Genomic DNA, 20,060 nt, shown 5'->3' on the forward strand with positions numbered 1-20,060 from the left:
TTTGGAATCCTGGTGGATGGAAAACTCAAGGCTCTCTTTTCTACTACCCATCAAGGGTCTGCGCCAGGGAGATGGGCTTGCGCCTGTCTTCCAGGTGGAATCTTCGGGGACCATCTTCTATTTAACAGAAGCTTCGCGAAGGATCGAGCAAGCGACATATAGTCTCGGGTTGGAGCAAGGTTACGGGGAAGTGGGTGGCATCCAACCGGCCGTACTCGACCCTTAGGAAACTTCTCCACTCTAAATACCTGTCACGAAGGATGAAGCTGGGACTGTACAGAAGAGTTATAGTCCCATGCGGCTCTGAGACATGGACTCTGTCCGAAACGGACGAAACCTTCTTAGCCGCGCTCGAGAGGAAGATGCTCAGAAGGGCTTTTGGCCTCCGTATGTGTGGAAGGACAATGGAGGACCTGCGCTTACTGCTGTTAGTAGAGCAAATTTAAAAATGTTGAGCTCGTTATTTTGTTGTTCAAATATTAAAAGGGAAAATTGTTTGGACTCATTGTAGGAATTTATTTCTTAAATTTAAAACTTGCGATTCACACGATCATATGGTAGAGAGTGGAGTAGCATAAAATCTCTTACATGCGTATTGGCACCTGTGTAACACTAGAATAACATACGGAAACAACGCTTTCTCTTAAGCTAAATGTCTAACGGGCGGAATGTGGTCCCTGGAAATTGCCCACTCGCTACCCTACCCACTACCCCGCAGCAGCTCCAACTCCCGGTATGCCTTTTCAAGCATGCGCTTCTTCCAGTTCTGGTACGGTTCGATCTTTTCCGGGCTTGGATGTTTCCGGCCTGCACTACTACCATTACTGCTGCTGGCCTCCTGTGCCTTATCCCTAATGATGCTCGGATCCAGCGCCTTCCCTGTCAGCTGTTTCGCACTCATGTCGACCGGTACAGTGGACAAAAATTTGTCCCAATTCTTCTCCAACATCGCCCACTGGGTCGGCTTTAAATGACTCAACGGGACAAGTTTTGACTTCGGTGGTTTTAGCTTCTGGCGCTTGCAGGCCTGAAACACGGCCATCGTTGCGTACTGCGGGTGGGTGAAATCGGTTACGCCTCCCTGATCGCCGGCGTACCGCTTGTACGCTTCCAGCAGTGCGGTCGCATCCTTCTGCACCTGGCTCAGCCCGACCTGCACGCATATCTCGCCAATACCGAGCGTTTTGTTTATATCCAGAATTTTCTCCAACGTACGGCGCCCGTTGGCGTAGGAAGGTTTCTTGAGGCCGGACAGCTTCAGTGCCGTATCATTGTCGAACGGTAAGCCGAGCAGGCTGGAGGCGAGATCTATGCAGAGCGTTGCTTTGGCGTAGTCACCGATATTAGCCATCGCGCCGCTGGACGAACGGATCGCTAGCAGCCGTTGCAGTTCGGTCGCTTTACTGCAACAACAACAACAAAACGAAACGAGTGGGTAACCCCGAATGTAAACAACAATTTCCCATACAAATACACAATCGTAGTACTTACGGTGCAACGGACTCATAGTTGGCTAAGCCTAGTTTTTGTATTAGTTGATGCAAAACTTTGTTTTCACCGGAGGAGGCCATGCTTTGTGTATGCTCGAGGATCGTATTTCGCTGGCTCTGTTTACCGTTCGTCCAAACAAGAGATGATCTTTCCAACGCCTATTTGGCGCGAATTTGAACGTCAAACGACTAAATTTGAGAGACGCACCGTGACAGATCGGGAGAGAGTGTGCGTGTGTGAGAGAGAAAGAGAGAGGAACAAAACAGCGTTGCCAATTTATTCGCAGAAATGCAATATTATTGATCGTTGTTCTGGGAAATGGGGGTTTCCACCGGTTTTTCTTTTGATTCAAAAACACACATACAAAAAGAAAGGAAACACATATACACGTCGGAAACTATCCACCAATCGAAGGATATGATTTTTGTTACCTTTTTATTTAATTCAACTTATCACCAACATGATTTTAGCAAATCCGTATAATTCTAGTATAGCGCGCTCAGAGCATCTCTGGCTAAGAATGTGTAATAATAGTAAATGTTGAGACACGACTCGCGATGATGATCCAAAACATGGCAACTCGAACGAACAGGGGCATAAACGAGCGGGTTTTTTGTTCATTTCCTTTCGTTTTTTTCATCCATCTTTCGCTGCAGGCCTAGCTCCGGATGCCTACACATCCTGCACCTAGCCATTCAATTCAATTAAGATTCGTGTGGTGTTACCCTTCCGATCCGTTCGGGGTTGTTATTCCTCAGCGTCAGCAAATTTATCTTCATCTACGGCAAGAAAGAAATGGTTTGATTATTACTGCACATACCCCACATGCCCTAGATCCCGGGGACACTCACCATCCAGCTGCAGGTTTCGCATATCCTCTACCTCCTCCAGCTCATCCTCTTCCGCTTCCATGTAGTCTTCGTCCTCGCTCACATCCGACCCCGGATTCAAAATCTGACACTCTCGCATGGCACTGAAGATTTGATCCACAATCTCCCTGCTTGCCGGCTGGAGCCACATTTCCGTAATTGCTCCATCCGATATCTCCGAATCGTGCCCTTCGTCGTTCTCCTCGCCCAGCTCGTCCGGATGCGCATCGCCATTGTTCTCCGGGTAGCCGGTGTAGAAACCGGGCCAGACGATGTTTACATCCACCATCAGGAAGATGCCTTCGCCCGGTACCGACGAAATGGCGTGTGCTCCCACCCGGGGCCATGGAATGCTGATGCTCGCATTCCGTTCCTCACAGCTCCATATGCACGAACTGGCGGTAAGATAAGGCGTGAGTTGCGTGAGCTAAAGCTAATCGTACCACTGTTTGTTATACCTTTCAGTCAAATGCAACATTCCCGGCGAGGGAATCAAATTAAGGCCCATCTTCAGCTTCACGTCCGACGCGGAATAGATTATCCCTTCGGTCGGCGTGAACGCCTCGCCTATTGTGACCATTGTTCACGATGCACTGGCAGTATGACTGTGTTTGAAGCGGTGCTGGATATGATCGTACGATTCGCGGAAGCCTGATTCCGTGTTCCGATAGACGGTGGTAAATCGCTGCTCCTTTTTTCAAAACATTAACAACACGCCAGAAGCAGCGTTGGTACAGGGTGGCTCGGAAACAATAGTACCGGTTGTCGCCATCGGAGGAAGTATCGTTTTGCTGTCTAACCGGTAGCTTTAGGGGAAGGAAAACTTTCATTCAACTACTGTTGCATTAATGTTTGCACATAAGTGCAATTAAATAAAAATAAAATAGAGCACTATGAACAAGCACCTCTTAAAACAAAGTCATTTATCGTAGAATCACGCTTGTAGTCGTCATCCAAGCGATCGGCTACGGTTTGCCGATCGTTTATATGTCAAAATGACAGCACGCAGCTGGTCGGAGTTTTGACGTCCAGGCTTCTTCGGCATCGCAGAAGTAAACGCACGTGTTTGTGAGTTCGGTACGGCGTGGTGCTGTACGGTGGTAGAAATTTAGCAAAATTTCTCAAAAAATCCCTTCTAATAGTTTTTAGTTTGAGCTGTATCTTGGACCAAAGATAAAAGTGAACGCCGAGCAGTATTTGCCGGTATTTCGGAAAAGTGTTTGCTGTATTGTTTAACAAGCATGGGTAGACCAGGTACGTAATGTTTGTCAGCAGCAGCGTGCCTCGCGGTCACTCGTGGCCGGCGTCTGTGAATGCTTTGTGTTATTTGTTGAATCGCATGCATTTTCCATTGCGCATCAGTTGTAAAGGACATAGCGGATGGCTTTAGAGGCGTTTGTTTTTATTTGAGGTTGATGCCAACACCATTCAACAACGATTTCTTTTTCCTAACCTCTCTTCTTGTGTTTGATTAGGATTCTCTCCCCGAGGTGGCGGTGGACGAGGTGGTGGTGATCGTGGTGGACGAGGAGGTGGTGGCGATCGTGGCGGACGGGGTGGTTTCGGCGGTGGCGGAGGCGGACGCGGAGGTTTCGGTGGTGGTCGTGGCCGGGGAGGCTTCGGTGATCGTGGAGGCCGCGGTGGAGGCGGTGGTCGAGGCTTTGGTGGTCGCGGTGGTGGAGGCCGTGGAGGTCCCGGAGGTCGCGGTCGCGGTGGACGCGGAGGCGGTGGAGGACGCGGTGGCTTCAAGGGTGGTAAAACCGTCGTCATTGAGCCACATCGTCACGAGGGAATTTTCATTGCGCGTGGTAAGGAAGACGCGCTGGTTACGCTGAACCTTGTGCCCGGATCGGAAGTCTACGGAGAAAAGCGCATTTCAGTCGAGGTAAGTGAGCGTTTTTCCGCCCGATGCGTTAGTTTGTATAGCAGCAGCTTAGAGATGATGACGCGCACAGGGGTATTGAATTGGCAACATGTAGCCAACGGAGACGCACCGCCTGTGGGTAGCGGAGCCCGAGGCATACCTTCCCACTGGTGCGCCCTTCGTAGAACCTGCTTACTGATCCTCTAGCTGTGTGTCTATAAACAATCGTCCCTTTTCCCCATCTTCAATGTTTTCCCGATAGTAAAGATGTGTCCTTGTTTTCCGTTTCTTTCTCCATCAACAGACCGATGGCGATAAGAAGGAGTACCGTGTGTGGAATCCATTCCGCTCAAAGTTGGCCGCCGCCGTGCTGGGTGGTGTAGACAAAATTCACATGCCACCAGGCAGCAAGGTGCTGTACCTTGGTGCCGCTTCCGGCACAACGGTTTCGCACGTGTCCGATATCGTCGGCCCGGAAGGGCTGGTGTATGCTGTCGAATTCTCGCACCGATCCGGACGTGATTTGTTAAACGTTGCGAAAAGGCGTACCAACATTATTCCCATCATCGAGGACGCTCGTCACCCACACAAGTATCGCATGCTGGTCGGGCTGGTCGACACCGTATTTGCCGACGTTGCCCAACCGGATCAGGCTCGTATCGTAGCACTGAACGCGCATAATTTCCTCAAAAACGGTGGCCACTTTGTCATTTCAATTAAGGCATCCTGTATCGATTCGACAGCCGTGCCGGAAGCGGTATTTGCCGCCGAGGTCAAGAAACTGCAATCGGAAAAGCTTAAACCTCAGGAACAGATTACGCTCGAACCGTACGAGCGAGACCATGCAGTGGTTGTAGGTTGTTACCGACCGCTGCCGAAGTCCGCAGCGTAACGGGGTAGTCCGGTCTGGGGGTCTCGGGATTCGCGGCTCAGGGCTAGGGGGAGGGGGGGAGTCTTTTTTAGCTTGTAAGAACTATTTTTTTTTCTATATTTCAACAACAAAATGAAACAATTACAAAGCATCAAAAGCTATCACTATGTATAAACAATACATAAACGATGAAAGAGAGATGAAGGATCGGTGTAATAAAGTCGTTTAATTTTAGCATTCTTTTCCGTTGGACATACACACCCAATACGAGACAGATCGAAAATAAATAGAGGTATATTACAACACAACTATCTGTACAAAGTTGCTCGATTCAATGGCCATTTTTTGTTCCGTCTGTCTGCTCTTGCTTCACATCTTGCTCATCTGCATCATCATGCAACACTTCCGACAGCTGTAGCCAGGTAAGCGCCTTAGCTAGTGGATCGTTCCGGGACGGATTTCGATCGTAGTTCCAGTAGGTAAAATCCCGAAATGCTCCAGCAAATGTAAGTGTCCGATCATCGTCTGCGGAGAGTGGTTTTTTCGTTTCCTGAAACATCACACCGGTATAGCCTTCCGAAAGTGTCGTTACTTTCCCCTGCAGCGGATATCCTCGGAGTGCATTACGCAGAGCTGGAAGAGGTTGAAAAACTTTTGCGTGAACAAGTGAACCAATTTTGTGAATATAAATAAGCAAAACTTACTTCCATCTGGTTGCGTTTCGGTGTACGGTGTGAAAAACTGCTCCAGATTAGCCGGCCCATCACCACCGATCGACGCAGGGATGTACTGGAGGTTGATCGGGGCTTTGAGGCTGCTTTTCACGTCTTTCGAACTCAACTTTAAGTTTACAGCCATTGCCGAATACAGAGGAAAGTTGTTTCAGATTTCGCTTGAGTTTATTAGCGGACAATTTACAGAAATGCAAGCGGTTCGTTTCGCGCGTTGATCTTCTTGTTCTTACCGGTTCCTTCTTCGCGGTGCGTAACGAAAATATTTACAAATTAAGAAAGATAAAAATCGCCATACAAGGAGTGCTGAATGTTTATAAGAAATCAAAGAATGGCGAAGTAAAAATGTGTGAAAGAGTTGAATGTATGTAAAAATTAAATTAGGAATAAAATATTTTTGCTTTGAACCGTTTATCCATGTGCAACAGCCATGAAGGCAGTCAACCAGATACTGTAAACGCATCGTTTGACAGCCGAAAGCACGACAGCGCTGGACAGTGACGGAAGGATGGTAAACACCGAATCCACCATATGACCGCATATAGCGTTCCGCGTGTGCGAAAGCGAGACACTGCATCCTGCTTCTGATTATCGCAACGGCCACCGAAACCGTTTCCAACGAGGTGCACTTGTTCTGTGTGTGTTTATACCATCGTTAGAAGTGCGTAGAGTAGGTTGGTGGTTCGCTTCCCGTCGCGGTCATCACTATTTGTGCTGCAGCGTATTCGTGTGCACTTCTTGAGTGTGAGTTTTTTTTTTGTGCTGGGTGTTGGGTCGTACCGTTTTTCCACCCCGTGAGAATGCGTGCATCCTGAAACGAATAGTGCGAGGCCAAGATTTCCACACGCCACGACGGGCAGGGCATTCTTGTCCCGGAAAAAGGGATGGGTTGTTGTTGCGTTCCGTGAGTGTATGCGAGAGTGTGTAGTACCGACATCCTCCCCCCATTCACTTGGCTGAAGTGCAATACACTCCTCCGCTGGCTTTAAACGTGGTTCGCGTAGCTGGATGTACGTCCAGCAAAGTGTGCGCCGTTGGAAAGATTCGTCTACGTGGTGTATAAGTGCCAGGTTGTTGGTGTTGGGCTGGACCAATGGATGCCTCGTTATGTTGCATTGCATGCGTTTAGTGCTTCGCGATTCTTAACAATCTTGATGATCGAATTCTCCCCGTTGACGTAGTCTTTTGCTTCGCTGTCGTCGTTCCTTCGGACAGAATACGTACACAAACACACCACCACTGCTGCTGTTGCTGCTTTTGCTGCTGCTGCTACCGGACACATAGCGCTATAGCGAAGCAACAGCCAGAACAACGCAAGAGCAAAAGCAACGTCGCAGCGACGCATCGGCAAAGTGTGCGTGCGCCCAGTGCGACCAGCATCGACGGTGGCAGAGTCCCGTGGTCCGGCAGGGTCGGGGTCTTTTCGTTCTTCTCGTGCACACTCGACTACCACCACCTTTACCTCCTCCTCCTCCTCCTCCCCTCCTCGTTTCCTCTTCCAGCTATGCGCTTCATCCTTCCCATTGATGGTTTAGATGAGCTGGAATTGGTGGGGTTGGTACAGGAAAGTTCGATAAAGTGGGTAGCGACCTGGGGGAAAGGCAAAACCTGTGGACACCCGAAACGAGGGAACGTCGATTTTTCTCTCTCTCTTTCTCGCTTTTTTCTGATCTCCGTCACTGCCCTGCGTGAAAGGGCGTGAAAGAGAGATACGCGCTGTGTGGTGTGCTGGGCGGCCGTCACGCCTACACGTAAACAGCATGAAGACGTCGACCACACGACGACGACAACAACGACCACGACGACCGGAGCGAAGAACCATCACCGGGCGGGTGGGCGGACGGACGGGTACGAAGAACGCGAAGGAAAGAAGTGGAAGGGATACACAAAGCGGACCGCGCCGCGAACGATCAAGGCAAATTAGCGAAGCAACCGGGCGCGAAGGCGCACACACTGCCTGGCTGCTTCAAGTGTGAGCGTATGTGTGCGTGTGTGCGCCGCGATGATGATCGGAATTGCCGTGGCCGATCGCAGAATATTTTTGACCCGGTTATTTCGCTTACGGCGGTGGGGCGGCAAACGATTAAAACACCAGACGAGAGGCGTAATTTGTTGCTTAATGTCATTTTGACAGCTAGCTGAGCCCTTTGTTTACCTGTGCGTCGCCGATTTCTTCTTTTTTCTGCTTTCGTTCGAACCGTAGCTGGAGGTAGCCGGATAGTTCGTCCTGGGATCCGAAAGAGATTCGAAACCAGTACGGTCGTGTTGGAAGTACTTTTGGAAGTAAAAAATCCGGTTGCTTGGATTGCTTCACAGTTGTTGCTAATCTAGCTCCCAAAATACCAATAGAAAAAACAGTGGCACAAGAAAAATGTCGAGAGTTGATAAAAGTGACCAAACAAATTGAAAAGGTCTTAATGTAAGTCTAAAATTCTTCCACATTCGTTGAAATTTGTTCATTCAAATCGACGATCGGTAAAGGATAAATAGGCGCTGAACCGATAATTGAGACGCACGGCACGCGGTACATATTGAGCACATTTGGACAGGGAATGGGTACGAAAAATATCAATGAATTGGGCGAAGAAGTAGTTGTCGCCATCGGTTTCGATCCATTGATGATGATCATCTTCACCACCGTTACCGCCACCGTCCATCATTATTGCTTCACCAAAGAACAAGTGTGAGTTGCGGCGAAACAAAGAGGCAGGCATGTCTAGCAGGGTGACATGGAATCTCCAGCGAATGCTGCATTGCTGTAGTGGTAGAGCAGGTCCGATGCGAGTAGCAATAGCAGCAGTGGAAGTGGTTAGTAGTTGTGCGTAGATGCAGCGCCTGGTAGGGCGAAACAACACAACAGTGTGGAAGGAAGGGTCACAAACAGAGAAGTTAATGGGAGGGGAGGGTGAGCGTTCGCGATTTTTTAGTTCGCGATCATGAAGATGATGATCAGTCAGTCATGATTATGTATATTTCGTTCAGCGTTCAGGGAAGTGCATTTTGCCCATAGCCCAAGAGCGAGACAGATAGGGAGGAAAATAGATACACACTACCAACCGGGAAATAAATCTGCCAGCGGGCGGTGGTGAGTCGAAACTTCGATCGACCTACGACTACTGCGATTGCTTTCGCCAAACAGCCGATAGATAGTGTGCTGTGTGGTGGTGGTGCGTTGCGTTATTGTTGTGTGTAATTGTGGTCGTGTTTTTTGTTGTTGTTTGTTGCTCGTGCGTTGCTCCCCGAAATGGGAAGCAGGAAGAAAAATAGTAATAATAGATGATTGTGTAGCTTGGTGATGCTGAACGGGTGTGTGATTCTATCATTTTTCCAGGCGATAATCAGTAGTACAGTGGCAAAAAGGCATATTTGCGTGTTTGTGCGTCGTGGTGGTGATAATAAAAGTGCAGCATCGATTGTGTTCGATACCGACCCGTGTGTGTTCTCGGGGGATTCCTCCCATCACTAATGTTCCGTCGACGACGACGTCGTTGGGGCGAGATCGTGTCGTAGCCCACTGCACCGGGATAGTGTGGTTTGTGTGTGTGTGTGTTTTTAGTGTGAAATAAAGAAAGATCAGTCCAATCCGAGTCGACCATCCAGTCAGCTAGCCAGCCTTTGATCCTTTGCGGTCACGATCGGTGCGCACGCGGCCAAACAACAACAGTCCGTCGTCTGGCAGCCGGACAGCGGGACCGTTACGATGAACAAGCTGGAGTATTCGCGGCGCAATGGAACCCAAAAGATCCGGATTACAAGTGAGTATTCTAGACGAACCAGAATTAAGCCTATGTCCTTTATATTTTCTCAAAGAAAAGTTCTCTAGACGCAAGTGTCTAGCATTGTGTCATCAGGTCACAACACAGTCGCATTCCATTAACGATCGTTCCTTTCCCATTCCACAAAAAAGTCGTTCTAAACGTGTGTGTGTTCGTGTGAAACTGCATGCGGACGTACAGTGGTACGCATCTAAAATGGGACATGGCATTTACCTTAAAAATATCTAAAATATTCATATATTGATAGCTGCTAACTGTGTTTTGTTCGGAATAAGTGGGTCCATGTCCTCCTCTTATGGATCTCTTGGCATAATGAGTCGAATCCAGGTCTTGTTAATATTTTATTGATTGCTCTTCACGAGCTATTCATAGCAAAAGATAAATATTTCTTAATATTCGGAGGCTTTAGTACTTTAGCTCCAAAGACCCTCTAAAAATTGGTAGGACAGACTATCCAATTATAGGGGTGATTTATTCTAATACAAGACAAATATCTCTGGATTAAACTTTCCTGAGATTGTAGTGCCATAGAAGTTTCCATCCTTCATGAAATGCATATTATATCAGGACAAATACTGGCCCCCAATTTGTTAGATGAAATGCCTCGATGACTCTCCAAAGAAGCCTACTGATTTTCTGGCCACCTTAGTATAGTGGATGACAATGTTTGTGATAAAACAGATAAGCTTTAGATAACGAAAATTTCTTTTTAGAGTTAAAAAAACTTCATTATTTCAATCAGGAATCTTTAACATTTCAAGCATAAAGAAGGAGGTGAATAGAGTGGCGATCATGCCTTGATCCTAATGCTACTAGTGCTAACGGATCGTGCATTAATTGTGTAACAGATTGTCGACCACTGGCCTAGGACAAGAAAACATACCGGTCAAGACAAGAGACAAGATCATGTTGCCACACCACATCGAACCGGGATCGCACGACACCAGCAGACACACTTACAAACACACACACACATACACTTAGCCAGAAGACAAAATGCTGTCGAACGCTGTAATTATGGGCGATTGGGCCGGATGAAGGCGATCATGTTTCCAGGTATCGGGCCGCTCTCAGGTTCAGGTATCGAGGAGGACGATTTCTTCAACTCGATCCACAATAAAAAGCATATATCGTCCTTTTAACTCACACACACACACACACACACACACACACACATCCAAAGCAAATGGAACTTTGCGAATGGACTGAGAATGGAGAACCCGGCGTGGAGAAACTTTTTTTTCTCTTTACATCCAGCTTTTGGATTGTGACCAGCAGCACTCCTGCTGTGGCGGAGAACGGTATTTGTGGGTTCTGCTGGGCTTGGAAGAAGGAATGTTCGAATTTCTTGCTTGTCTGTCATGCTCGAGGGTTTGGTCGAAAATATGCGACGATAAGCACATGTTTACAGGCATATTTGGAGTATCGTCTGCTTTGAGTATAAGTCACGATTTATTTGTAGCTCGAAAAATATTTTTATTTATCTAATTTCTTTTATGTACCCAAACATGTTCGTGCTTCAACTAATTTCTCTCTCTTTTTTTTTAAATTTATTCTACTTTCAGTACTCTGCGCCCGCAATCTGGCCCGGAAAGACTTGTTCCGTAAGTTGTTGTTTGTAGACATTTGTTGATACCCGTCGTTTCGCTATTATTGTTGATAAAAGGACAAGAAAGGGAAGAAATTTGCATTCCTTCCCATCGTAGCCGGTGGTGTGGCGGTGTATTATCATCAGTTCCCAATTCAGAAAGCGTCCCAGGAAGCTAGGAACATGAAATTGTGTCATTTCATTGAGAGGCAAGCAAGGTGCGCACCTAGGCACATACCAATGGCACGATGGTTCGAGAGCGGACATGGGTGGAAATTAATTTAATCTGTGTGTAGATCTATTGTAGATACGTTTATGGATACCTCTATAATTTTTTTTTACTGATGGTCCTTTATGAGATACAAATTTTAATTTAATCATGCTGGGTTGAGGAGTCGATCTTTTTGAACGTCTTTTGAAGAAATTAAAATGTTAAATTAAATTGAAAATGAAAGCAGACTTCTGCTCCATGAACCGTATAAACAAATCAAAACTGTATCCAACGCTAGATAATGGAATGTCCTTACGTTCCGCCTAAACTAGACCACTGTGCGCGCTTTGACCGTTCGCTCGATGGAATGTTATCTGTGTAGGAATACACCACCGCCGTACGCACACACACATTTCCGCTTTCATTTTCTTTTCCGTTTCCGATCTCTTCATTGTCAACACAACACAACGGAGACATTCCTCGGAGCAAGGCTGGTGGGAAATAGCTTTTCCTCCGGCACGGGAAATTTTGCATTTTTCGCCAGTGTAGTCTCACGACGATCCGGTGGTGGTGTCTCGGTGTGAGCGTGTGGCCGTGTGGTTTTCCCTTTTTGTCAAACGATAAATAGGGACATTTTTCGAATAGATGAAGATAACTTCATCGTTTCGGGCGTGGAAGCATCGTGAGAGTGCGTTATGACAATACGGCTTCTCGGCATAGCCATGGTTACCATGGTGGCATGCCGTGCTTTCAAGTGTTTGGTGTCCTGGATTTTTGCTCCTTGAAGGGTTTTCCTGCTTCGAGGAACATACCTTCCGTAAGAGTCAGCTTGTTTGTACTAGATCTGATTTTGCGCCTTGCGAAATTAAAGACGATGAAGGATTATTTAAATTCTACTGATATGCGAAACGTAAATTTCAGCAATCTTTCTTTTCCCCGGCTCGGATGCAAATTAGTTGTCACCGGTTTCTGAATAAAAAAAGAGTATGGATTTGCATCGCAGGTGATCATCGGCAACCCTCCCTCAAACGAATCCGGAAATCCATATTCATTACGTTCAATTTCCCGTTAGCGTAACGGTCCGCTGAGCATAAAATCAAATGACCAAAATGCACTCGGCGCTGCTGCTGCAACACCCCGGTGGCGATCATTCAACCCGCGGCGATCGCAGGGCGCAAATGAAAAGCGATTTTCACTGAACCGAGAACTCGGAGTCTCGCATTGCAATTTTGCACCGATTTTAAGGCAGTGCTGTATTACCGTTTTCCGAAACTTTAATTTGGTTTTTTAATGTTTGCTAAGCGAAACGTGTTGTTCCAGCGGTTTCATGGCCATGGATCAAAATCAGTGATGCCACGCGACAGTTATGGTGAGCTAGGCGAAGCATGAACGTTGACTTTGGTGGGCCTCATTAAAGCCTTGCTTTGGTCGGAAAGTCTTCCTTGAGTTTAATCTCCAGCCCAAATGGAAAGATTTAGAACCAAAGGAAATTCGTTTGATTGTTGCCCAATCTGTTGTGTGTCTCATCATTCTGATCCGCTTAAACCCAGCTCTAATATTCAGTGTCCCATTACGATGTGCAATTATTGTTTACCACACTCTTAGCGATGCGTTCAACGCTTGTTACAGCAATCGATCACCTTGTGCATTTTTATTATGGCACAGCGAAACACTAAACTCGCGTCGTGCTTTAACAAACTCACCGTCTAGCTACACCGATTTTTGTGCTGCCCCAGCAGTAACTTGGCAAGGTACGGGAGCTTTTAGTTTTTGTTGCAATTCTGTACCAAACCAAGGTCACCCTTGGGTCGCGAGTGTGTTTGACGGATTAATTGCCTACCGGTGCACCGGTGCAAAATACCGACCGTCTAGGCACGAAGGAATGTACGTAGATTATCGCTACTTTGGATCTCGGACTGAAATTTTCAGTTTCGAAGCAAACCAACCGTGTAAAACCTACCGTGAGTCGAACGAGCAAACAAGAGAGTTAGAAATGGTGTTCGGTACGGGATGCGTGCACGGTGTGCGTAATGCTTTACACTGCAGTAGGGTTTGGAATGTTCAAATGGGGAAATAGTGCAGACAAGCTCGATCGATCGATCAAAACATCCCACCATGATACCAGAAGTGGCAAATATTAATGTAGATGATAATGGAAACATGAAGATGTAGATTGTTTGGTGAGGTGTAGTGAGAGGTTCCTGCATCAGCAGATGACTTCCATAAGAGGCTTGGCCAGTGAGATTCATCTGTTTGTGGCTAGTTGGTGAAGTCCTCTGTAGACAAATTTGATCATAAAAGATTTTCTGACCAAGAACTATCTTACGCTACGAATGCAAGAACCCATCTGAGATTATTTTTCTCAGATAGTAAGTTAAAAGCGGAGACATTATACCATAAGGAGTTCGGGGCCCTGTGAATGATCATGGCTCCCAGGAGAGCACAGCCTGCCTCTAACAATGTGGCCCCTTGAAAGCTCTGGACCTCAAGCATTTGCTTAGTTTATGTTCAGTCCCTGATGTTGTTCATTGTTATGCTCCTCAAGAAGCACTGTCAAAGACTTTTTCTGTCCATTCCTATTACCCATATTAAATCAATCATGAGAAGCCTATGACGAATTTGTTATCTTGTTAAGGATAAGAGGTTGTCTAGAGTCTGTCAAATAATGTTCGGAAATACCAGAAATAACTGACCCACAGTCCTGAAGAAGAAAAAAGGCGAATGAGGATCCGAATCTAGTAGCGATTAGAATTCCAGCTGAGCATGTAGAGCTTTGAACCTCAGACTCTCCACATTTTGTCAAGAGCCTACAATTTCTTTTCCTTTTTTGATACCTCGACCTCAGAACTTACTAGCTTGTGTTCAGTGTAGCTATGTAGAAGATAAGCCCCTCATCAAGATCTTTTGGGATGCTTACCTCTTACGAATGACTCCAAACAACTCAATTCCTTTTACTGCTTATTTCTGTTCAGTCAATGAAAAATCCTTGAGGGTTATGAGTATCTATTGGGATGCCTACGTCCTGAGAGTCACATTGATCAACACACAACAATTGGTATTTCGCTAGCTTGGCTCATACGTACGGTTGATGTAATCGATAAAATTATTCTTCTTACACACTCATCCACTCATTACTGTTTGTATTTAATTCGCGCGCATTTTCACCCATCGCGCAAAAGGATGAATCATCTCTGGTCTCTCTAACGGGGTGAGGTGATGGTGTTAGCCGCAGAACGGTGGTTTTATCTCTGCCTCACGAACCAACCTTTGAACGGGTGGGATTGCTTTTCCTTTCGGTACCTACACTGCGCTCCTGTCCCTCAGGTTGTTTGGACGAATGTCGATCAGGGTTGATGTGTGTTCTCGCGCGGTAGAGGTAGGTAGGTGCCTTAAAGCCGGGACACGCTATCGAGTGCTGCCATTAAATGAGCACATCAGCCCGTCGTCGGCCCACCCTGTCACCGCCAGCACAAGATTGCTACGGATGTTTTCGGTTGTAAGATCAATGACTTTGATCGCGAATTGTTCGAATATCTCGCGTTTGCCTTGGTAGAACCGAACCAACCATCCTCGATGGGGACGGGTAGAGCGGTGGAAGGTGAACTTTCGCCCCATGGCGCCAACCGAGGAGCGCCACGGTTCTCCTTTATTTTTGATTGTTTTCCACACCGTTGGTTGCGCTAATTTTAGTTCGCCTGCACCACACGCGGGGTCCGGGGTGTTTTGTGTTATTCGTCATCTTTTGCCCACTAGAGCACGCTCCTTTCGGCACCAGAACCAGAACCCCGGTGGCCAACCAAACGAGAAGGATATTATTATTGTTTGGCAACTGCGGTATTGTTGTTGCTACAAGACGCCACCAGCGATCGTTTTGTTGTTGGCAACAGCCGCACAAGCCACTGATGTCGATTCGCGAATTGTGAAGGTGATGGTAAAGAAGGGAGAGAGAGGGACCGAATTCCCGGCGTTATCCGACTTTGGTTTGGTTCTGTCCCTCCGGTATCAGGTTTTTATCTCGCCTTGCATTATCAGTAGCTTCACTTATGATTGATTTTTTGTTTTGCCTATTTATTCACGTTGCTTCTTATCAACGGCCCCGGTGATGGAGGTGGTTATGCAGGACCAGACACTTGCTCACCGTGCCTAACAGTACGCAATTTTGCGTAACAGTTCCTGAAGTGTCATCGTATTTATTTTATATTCGTGTTGAATGCATCACAGTGCGGTTAAATGGTCTCAGCAAAGAATCAGCTCTTTGTGCCTCAAAGCCTCTGTGGCGACTGTTAATGTTCAACTCCCAGCTAAGGATTTCGACTAGCAACACGTTCCTAACTCTTATAAGGGATTCAAAATTCTATGACTTACTCTGCTAGAGATTTAATGCTCAGTGGCAATTAATAACTCATCCTGCTTGCTTTAAACCCCCGCCGAATAATTCAACTCACTCTCTCACATATCCTCTGTACGCAAATCATTTGATTTTCGCCACGCAATCAAAATGGTTTCCTATTCAAAATTGCTGTCCAAAAATTGAAGAAAAGCACCGACTGTTATCCCGTCGAGTTTCCGCTTTGTCCTGTCTCACCCTCAAAATGGTTTGGCTGCTGATTTGGCATTCTTTTCGCCCGACTCACTCACTCGCTCGGGCCAGCACAACGGGTTGCGTTTTGCTGCACACAGATCTGCCCATGCCGAACTGTCCAATTAATTAGAGTTATGGCATTCCATTCGCTTGCCATAAATTCGCCATTCGTTTCGCTGCTGGGAAGCGGCAGCGCTGCATGCAACAAAACCCCCCGGCTTTTGAACGTCTTGTCGGCGGCAAGGTCGACCGGGGACGGTGTTTAGTGGGCGATGCTCTGCTCTGGTGCTCTGCTTTAGCTAAACGGTGGTTGTGTTGTGAAGATGCTGCCTGCCGCTGCTGTGCATGCTTAAGGTTTGCTGCTCAAACTCGACCGCGCACAATGAAAGCGCAAATATCCACCGGATAGCGGATGCAACGGAGAGAACCGGCCTGCGGGGGGAAGATGATGGAAATCGCTAAATTAATCTATTCACAGCTTGCTGTTTTGCTTGTGCCGGTGCTCCAAATTCAAATATCTCCGGTCCGGCGGGGGACAACATCCGATGGGAGCGAAACTCACGCCGCTGACTCACGGCAACTTTTTCGATGCATGTGCATGTCTTTATCCTCAAAATTGTGTGTGTGTTGTGGTTGAAGAAAAAAAAACTTAAAATAAAATGAATTACACACACAAACGAAATTAGGGGAGAACCTTTTTCCAATGTCCTCGTTCTCGGCCGTACATATGTGTGTCTAGCGTCTAGACATGAGTGTTCCCATTGAATTAGGGGAATGCAAGTTCTGGAGTGGGACAAAGGGACGAAAGCAACGAGGGGGGTGGAGTGTGGTAGACCAATCATGGTTTTTGGTCGCTCGTGGTGAAACTAAATTGCCAATGTCCTGCGTGCGTGTGGGAGACGAACAGCAGCAGGTCATAAAAATAAGGACACCAGATCCGGTAAGCGGCGGGCTCGTTGGGGACTCAATTCGTTTAAAATGTACGTTGTCGTATGTACGATATGTAGAGCACAGTGGAGCAGTTATCTAGCTGGTTGGAGAAGATTGCTGCACGGCGATAAACCCTTAAAAGACCTTGGCTGAAGGACGATTTGGTGGCTTTGGACGCGCGTAAAGCGGATAGTAAGAAGGGTCTTGTTGGCGTGTTTTCTAATATAATATTAAATAATTTTATATGATGAGTTTTATATTACTAGAATTAAGAAAACTGATAGGAAGATGGAGGTTCCCATGGTATCAATGTTTGTGTGATGCATTGGATTGAATGGATTATCTACAGTGGCGGTAATTTCAATAAGTCGACTTGATAAATCATGATTAACGTGATTAAAACATGGCCTTCAGTGCTCTTTGTTTTTGTTCCATTTAGTGAATTTTAATTTCTTTTTGAGTAAGTTTCCCTGTTGTGAAAAGTTCATGAACTTAAAATCTGAGCTAGTAAACAAACCAATTTTGAACACCTTTTTTAAATTAATAATTTTATATTGTTCTGAAAATTATGTAGTTCAATGAAAAACAAATCAAAGTAGCTCAAAGAAAATTGATAACTGTCTAACCCTGCATAGCAAATTATGGAGTTACATATTTGAAAAAAAAAGTTCGATCACATAGCGTTGGAGCGCATAGCCTTCACAAAAATACCAACACGATAATCTGCCTTTTGATTGGATCAAATCTTGGATTTTCACAATAGGTAAAAGGGTTATTTTAATTTCGGAGGCTTGTTTGCCATTTCAGTATGTATTGATAGCCGGCTGACGGCACCATAAACCCCAATAATTTCAGGAAAAAACAGGAATCAAATCACAAATATACGAAAAAAATGTGTTGGTGCCATGGACGGTCTTACTTCTATGTCCAGCACTGTAATTATCCTTCTATGGAAATAATTTCGTCACTTTCTTGCTAAAGCTTCAGGGAGAAGATTTTGTATAAATTGTTCACAATTCAAACATGCTGTTTTATGTATTAAAAAGACTTATTTTGCTTGGTAAGAGTAAGAGCAATAATATAGTCTTCTTAAAATTTAAAATTGCAAACTGCCTTACTGCCAACCAACTGGTTTCGCTCGCTCGACAGATGAGTAAGCCCATCTAGAAAACAGACCATCATCATCGGGCCATCGGGTTGGTATCGGTCTGTGTGACTTAATGCTTGTTTTTTTTTTCTTTCCCTATATTTTTGGCATCATCCTTCTCGCGCGCAACGATAGAAAGTGATCTTTGGCCCGGGCGGGCGGCAATGCGGAGACTCTGGGTAGCGGCGACGTAGAGACGCGCCCAGATCACCCAACGGGGGCGCGGTGGCGGTGGTGGCCTTAACACAAGAGTGTCTGGGAGTGAGTGAGTGAGAGAGGGAGTAGGGGATGAAAAATAAATTTTGCTAAGCGCCAGTCAAGCGCCACTGGCTGTCGTTTGTCGCCGCGACGTCGTGCCTGCGAAACTGCCCCACCGTCTCCATCATCTTCAGCTTTCGTTTTCCCCCTGCCCGTGGGTCTCGGGATATCTTCAACACCACGCCACCATCTTCTGAGTGATGTTTGATGCTTAAAAAAAAGGGGGGAAAGGGGGGGGGGGTGAGAGGCTTTGGATGGGGACTATGTATGCATGTCACCAACGATGTGTGGTGTTCTTTACGTGTGTTTTCGCTCTTCCGCTGTTAGTTAATTCGGTATAGGTCGCGATTTTCCCGAACCTCCCCCCGCGGTGCAGGAGCGGGCACGTGAAACGGAAAGAAGCTTCTTGCCACTGGCGCTTAAGGATGTTGTTTTTTTTGTTTGTATAGGACGCCCTAGCGAGTAGCGTAGTATGTCTCTGGTTGGCGAGAAGCTAGTAGAAGATTGGCGATCATACAACAACCGTCCGACCCGACGATGGTTCGCGCTCGTTATTCTGATCCGGATTGGGAGAGGGGGGGGATACCGGAAGAAGTGGAAGGTAGCAGCAACAGAAAATGCAATAAAAACGAGCAAATATAATATCTCGTCGGCGTGGCGGTGGTGGCTTGGTGGTATGGCGAGGATTCCTTTTCTTTTTCTTCGATACTCTCCGGTTGGTGTGATGAGGTAATAATATCTTAACGGTTCGTCACGTTGTAGATCGGTTTATGGGTTTTATGGGATGGTGGTGTATTGCTTTCTGTGCAAATATCTCTTCCGATGCTGCTTTCCCATACGCGTTCGTTTGACGATAGGCGAGAAGACGGGAAAACCATCACCAAAGGGATAATTTGAAATGTGATGCCCGGCCGTTTTTTGTTTGTTTGACGTGCATGGAAGTTTAATTGGAAGAGAGGAGCATTGGTTTTACGTTTATGTAACCGTTTTTTTTATCTTCCAACGCGAATTTGATAGTCTTTTCGTTTTGGGGAGTTGGGATTTATTCCTTTCTTTTCATACATTATTATGATTCTTTTAAGAAATTTTGCACCAAAGAATTTTTATTATTATTTTGATTTATCGCTTCCCTTCAAATTTTTAAACTTAGCAATACGGCCAGGCCGTTCTTTATGAATAAAAAAAAATTAAACTTTAACCACGAGCTAGCTTTGGTTCTTTTTAAATCTGATTTTTTATGCCACAACAATTAAATTAAAATGGAAATTTAAGATGTAGCTAGTTCTTTATTCATTTTTTAGTACAGTTTAATGGTTTTAAATAAAAAAAAAAAATCAAAATTGAAGTTTGTCTTATTCTATTGTCCATCACTGTATGCCAAACTGTACAATTGTTTGGAAAGTGTAATACGAAGCTTTAAATAGATTTAAAGCTTTCATATGATAATGAAGTGCATAAATTTCTATAGAAATCTTCATAACAATCGATAACTAGGGGGAAAGAAACTCAAAGCGACACGGAAAAGTTTCTGTAACCCGACTGTAACGCTTCGTAACGCTTCTTGTCGTTACGTTTCTTTTTCGGGTAATTCTGAGAGACGATTTTTAAGCGGCAGCGTACTTTTATACAAGAAGGAAAAATATTGTGGTAAACTTCATAATTCAGTTAAAAACATAAATAGTATAACTTTTTATACATTTTTCAAACGATGGCCGTTACACACATCTTGTGCACACGGTCAC

At 45.9% G+C, this 20,060-nt stretch overlaps 5 protein-coding genes across 5 annotated transcripts in view; 2 read left to right on the forward strand and 3 right to left on the reverse strand.

Moving 5' to 3' along the window:
- Positions 1–492: 492 nt before the first annotated feature.
- Positions 493–1,680, reverse strand: LOC118508172 (origin recognition complex subunit 6). The gene is made up of 2 exons (XM_036047721.1): positions 1,492–1,680; positions 493–1,403 (listed from the first exon to the last, which is right to left on the reverse strand). The coding sequence occupies exons 1-2, from the start codon at positions 1,569–1,571 to the stop codon at positions 701–703; spliced, it is 783 nt and encodes a 260-aa protein (XP_035903614.1). The 5' UTR covers positions 1,572–1,680; the 3' UTR covers positions 493–700.
- A 201-nt stretch (positions 1,681–1,881) lies between these two features.
- Positions 1,882–3,145, reverse strand: LOC118508173 (methylosome subunit pICln). The gene is made up of 3 exons (XM_036047722.1): positions 2,819–3,145; positions 2,343–2,755; positions 1,882–2,270 (listed from the first exon to the last, which is right to left on the reverse strand). Exons 1-3 carry the CDS (start codon positions 2,938–2,940, stop codon positions 2,239–2,241), a joined length of 567 nt encoding a protein of 188 aa, XP_035903615.1. The 5' UTR covers positions 2,941–3,145; the 3' UTR covers positions 1,882–2,238.
- A 245-nt stretch (positions 3,146–3,390) lies between these two features.
- On the forward strand, positions 3,391–5,403 carry LOC118508179 (rRNA 2'-O-methyltransferase fibrillarin). Its single transcript, XM_036047737.1, has 3 exons — positions 3,391–3,614; positions 3,836–4,245; positions 4,529–5,403. The coding sequence occupies exons 1-3, from the start codon at positions 3,602–3,604 to the stop codon at positions 5,114–5,116; spliced, it is 1,011 nt and encodes a 336-aa protein (XP_035903630.1). The 5' UTR covers positions 3,391–3,601; the 3' UTR covers positions 5,117–5,403.
- Positions 5,303–6,190, reverse strand: LOC118508180 (ribonuclease H2 subunit C). Its single transcript, XM_036047738.1, has 2 exons — positions 5,800–6,190; positions 5,303–5,728 (listed from the first exon to the last, which is right to left on the reverse strand). Exons 1-2 carry the CDS (start codon positions 5,951–5,953, stop codon positions 5,427–5,429), a joined length of 456 nt encoding a protein of 151 aa, XP_035903631.1. The 5' UTR covers positions 5,954–6,190; the 3' UTR covers positions 5,303–5,426.
- Positions 6,191–6,350: 160 nt separating this feature from the next.
- LOC118508178 (E3 ubiquitin-protein ligase Smurf1) overlaps positions 6,351–20,060 on the forward strand; it is a 33,919-nt gene continuing 20,209 nt past the window's right edge. The window contains exons 1-3 of the mRNA XM_036047736.1: positions 6,351–6,570; positions 9,158–9,581; positions 11,168–11,206. Coding sequence (XP_035903629.1) covers positions 9,527–9,581; positions 11,168–11,206 — 94 coding nt within the window. The 5' untranslated portion in view covers positions 6,351–6,570; positions 9,158–9,526. The remainder of the gene's footprint in view (positions 6,571–9,157; positions 9,582–11,167; positions 11,207–20,060) is intronic.

This window comes from Anopheles stephensi, chromosome 2 (assembly GCF_013141755.1).
Source record: "Anopheles stephensi strain Indian chromosome 2, UCI_ANSTEP_V1.0, whole genome shotgun sequence".
Lineage (NCBI taxonomy): Eukaryota > Metazoa > Arthropoda > Insecta > Diptera > Culicidae > Anopheles > Anopheles stephensi.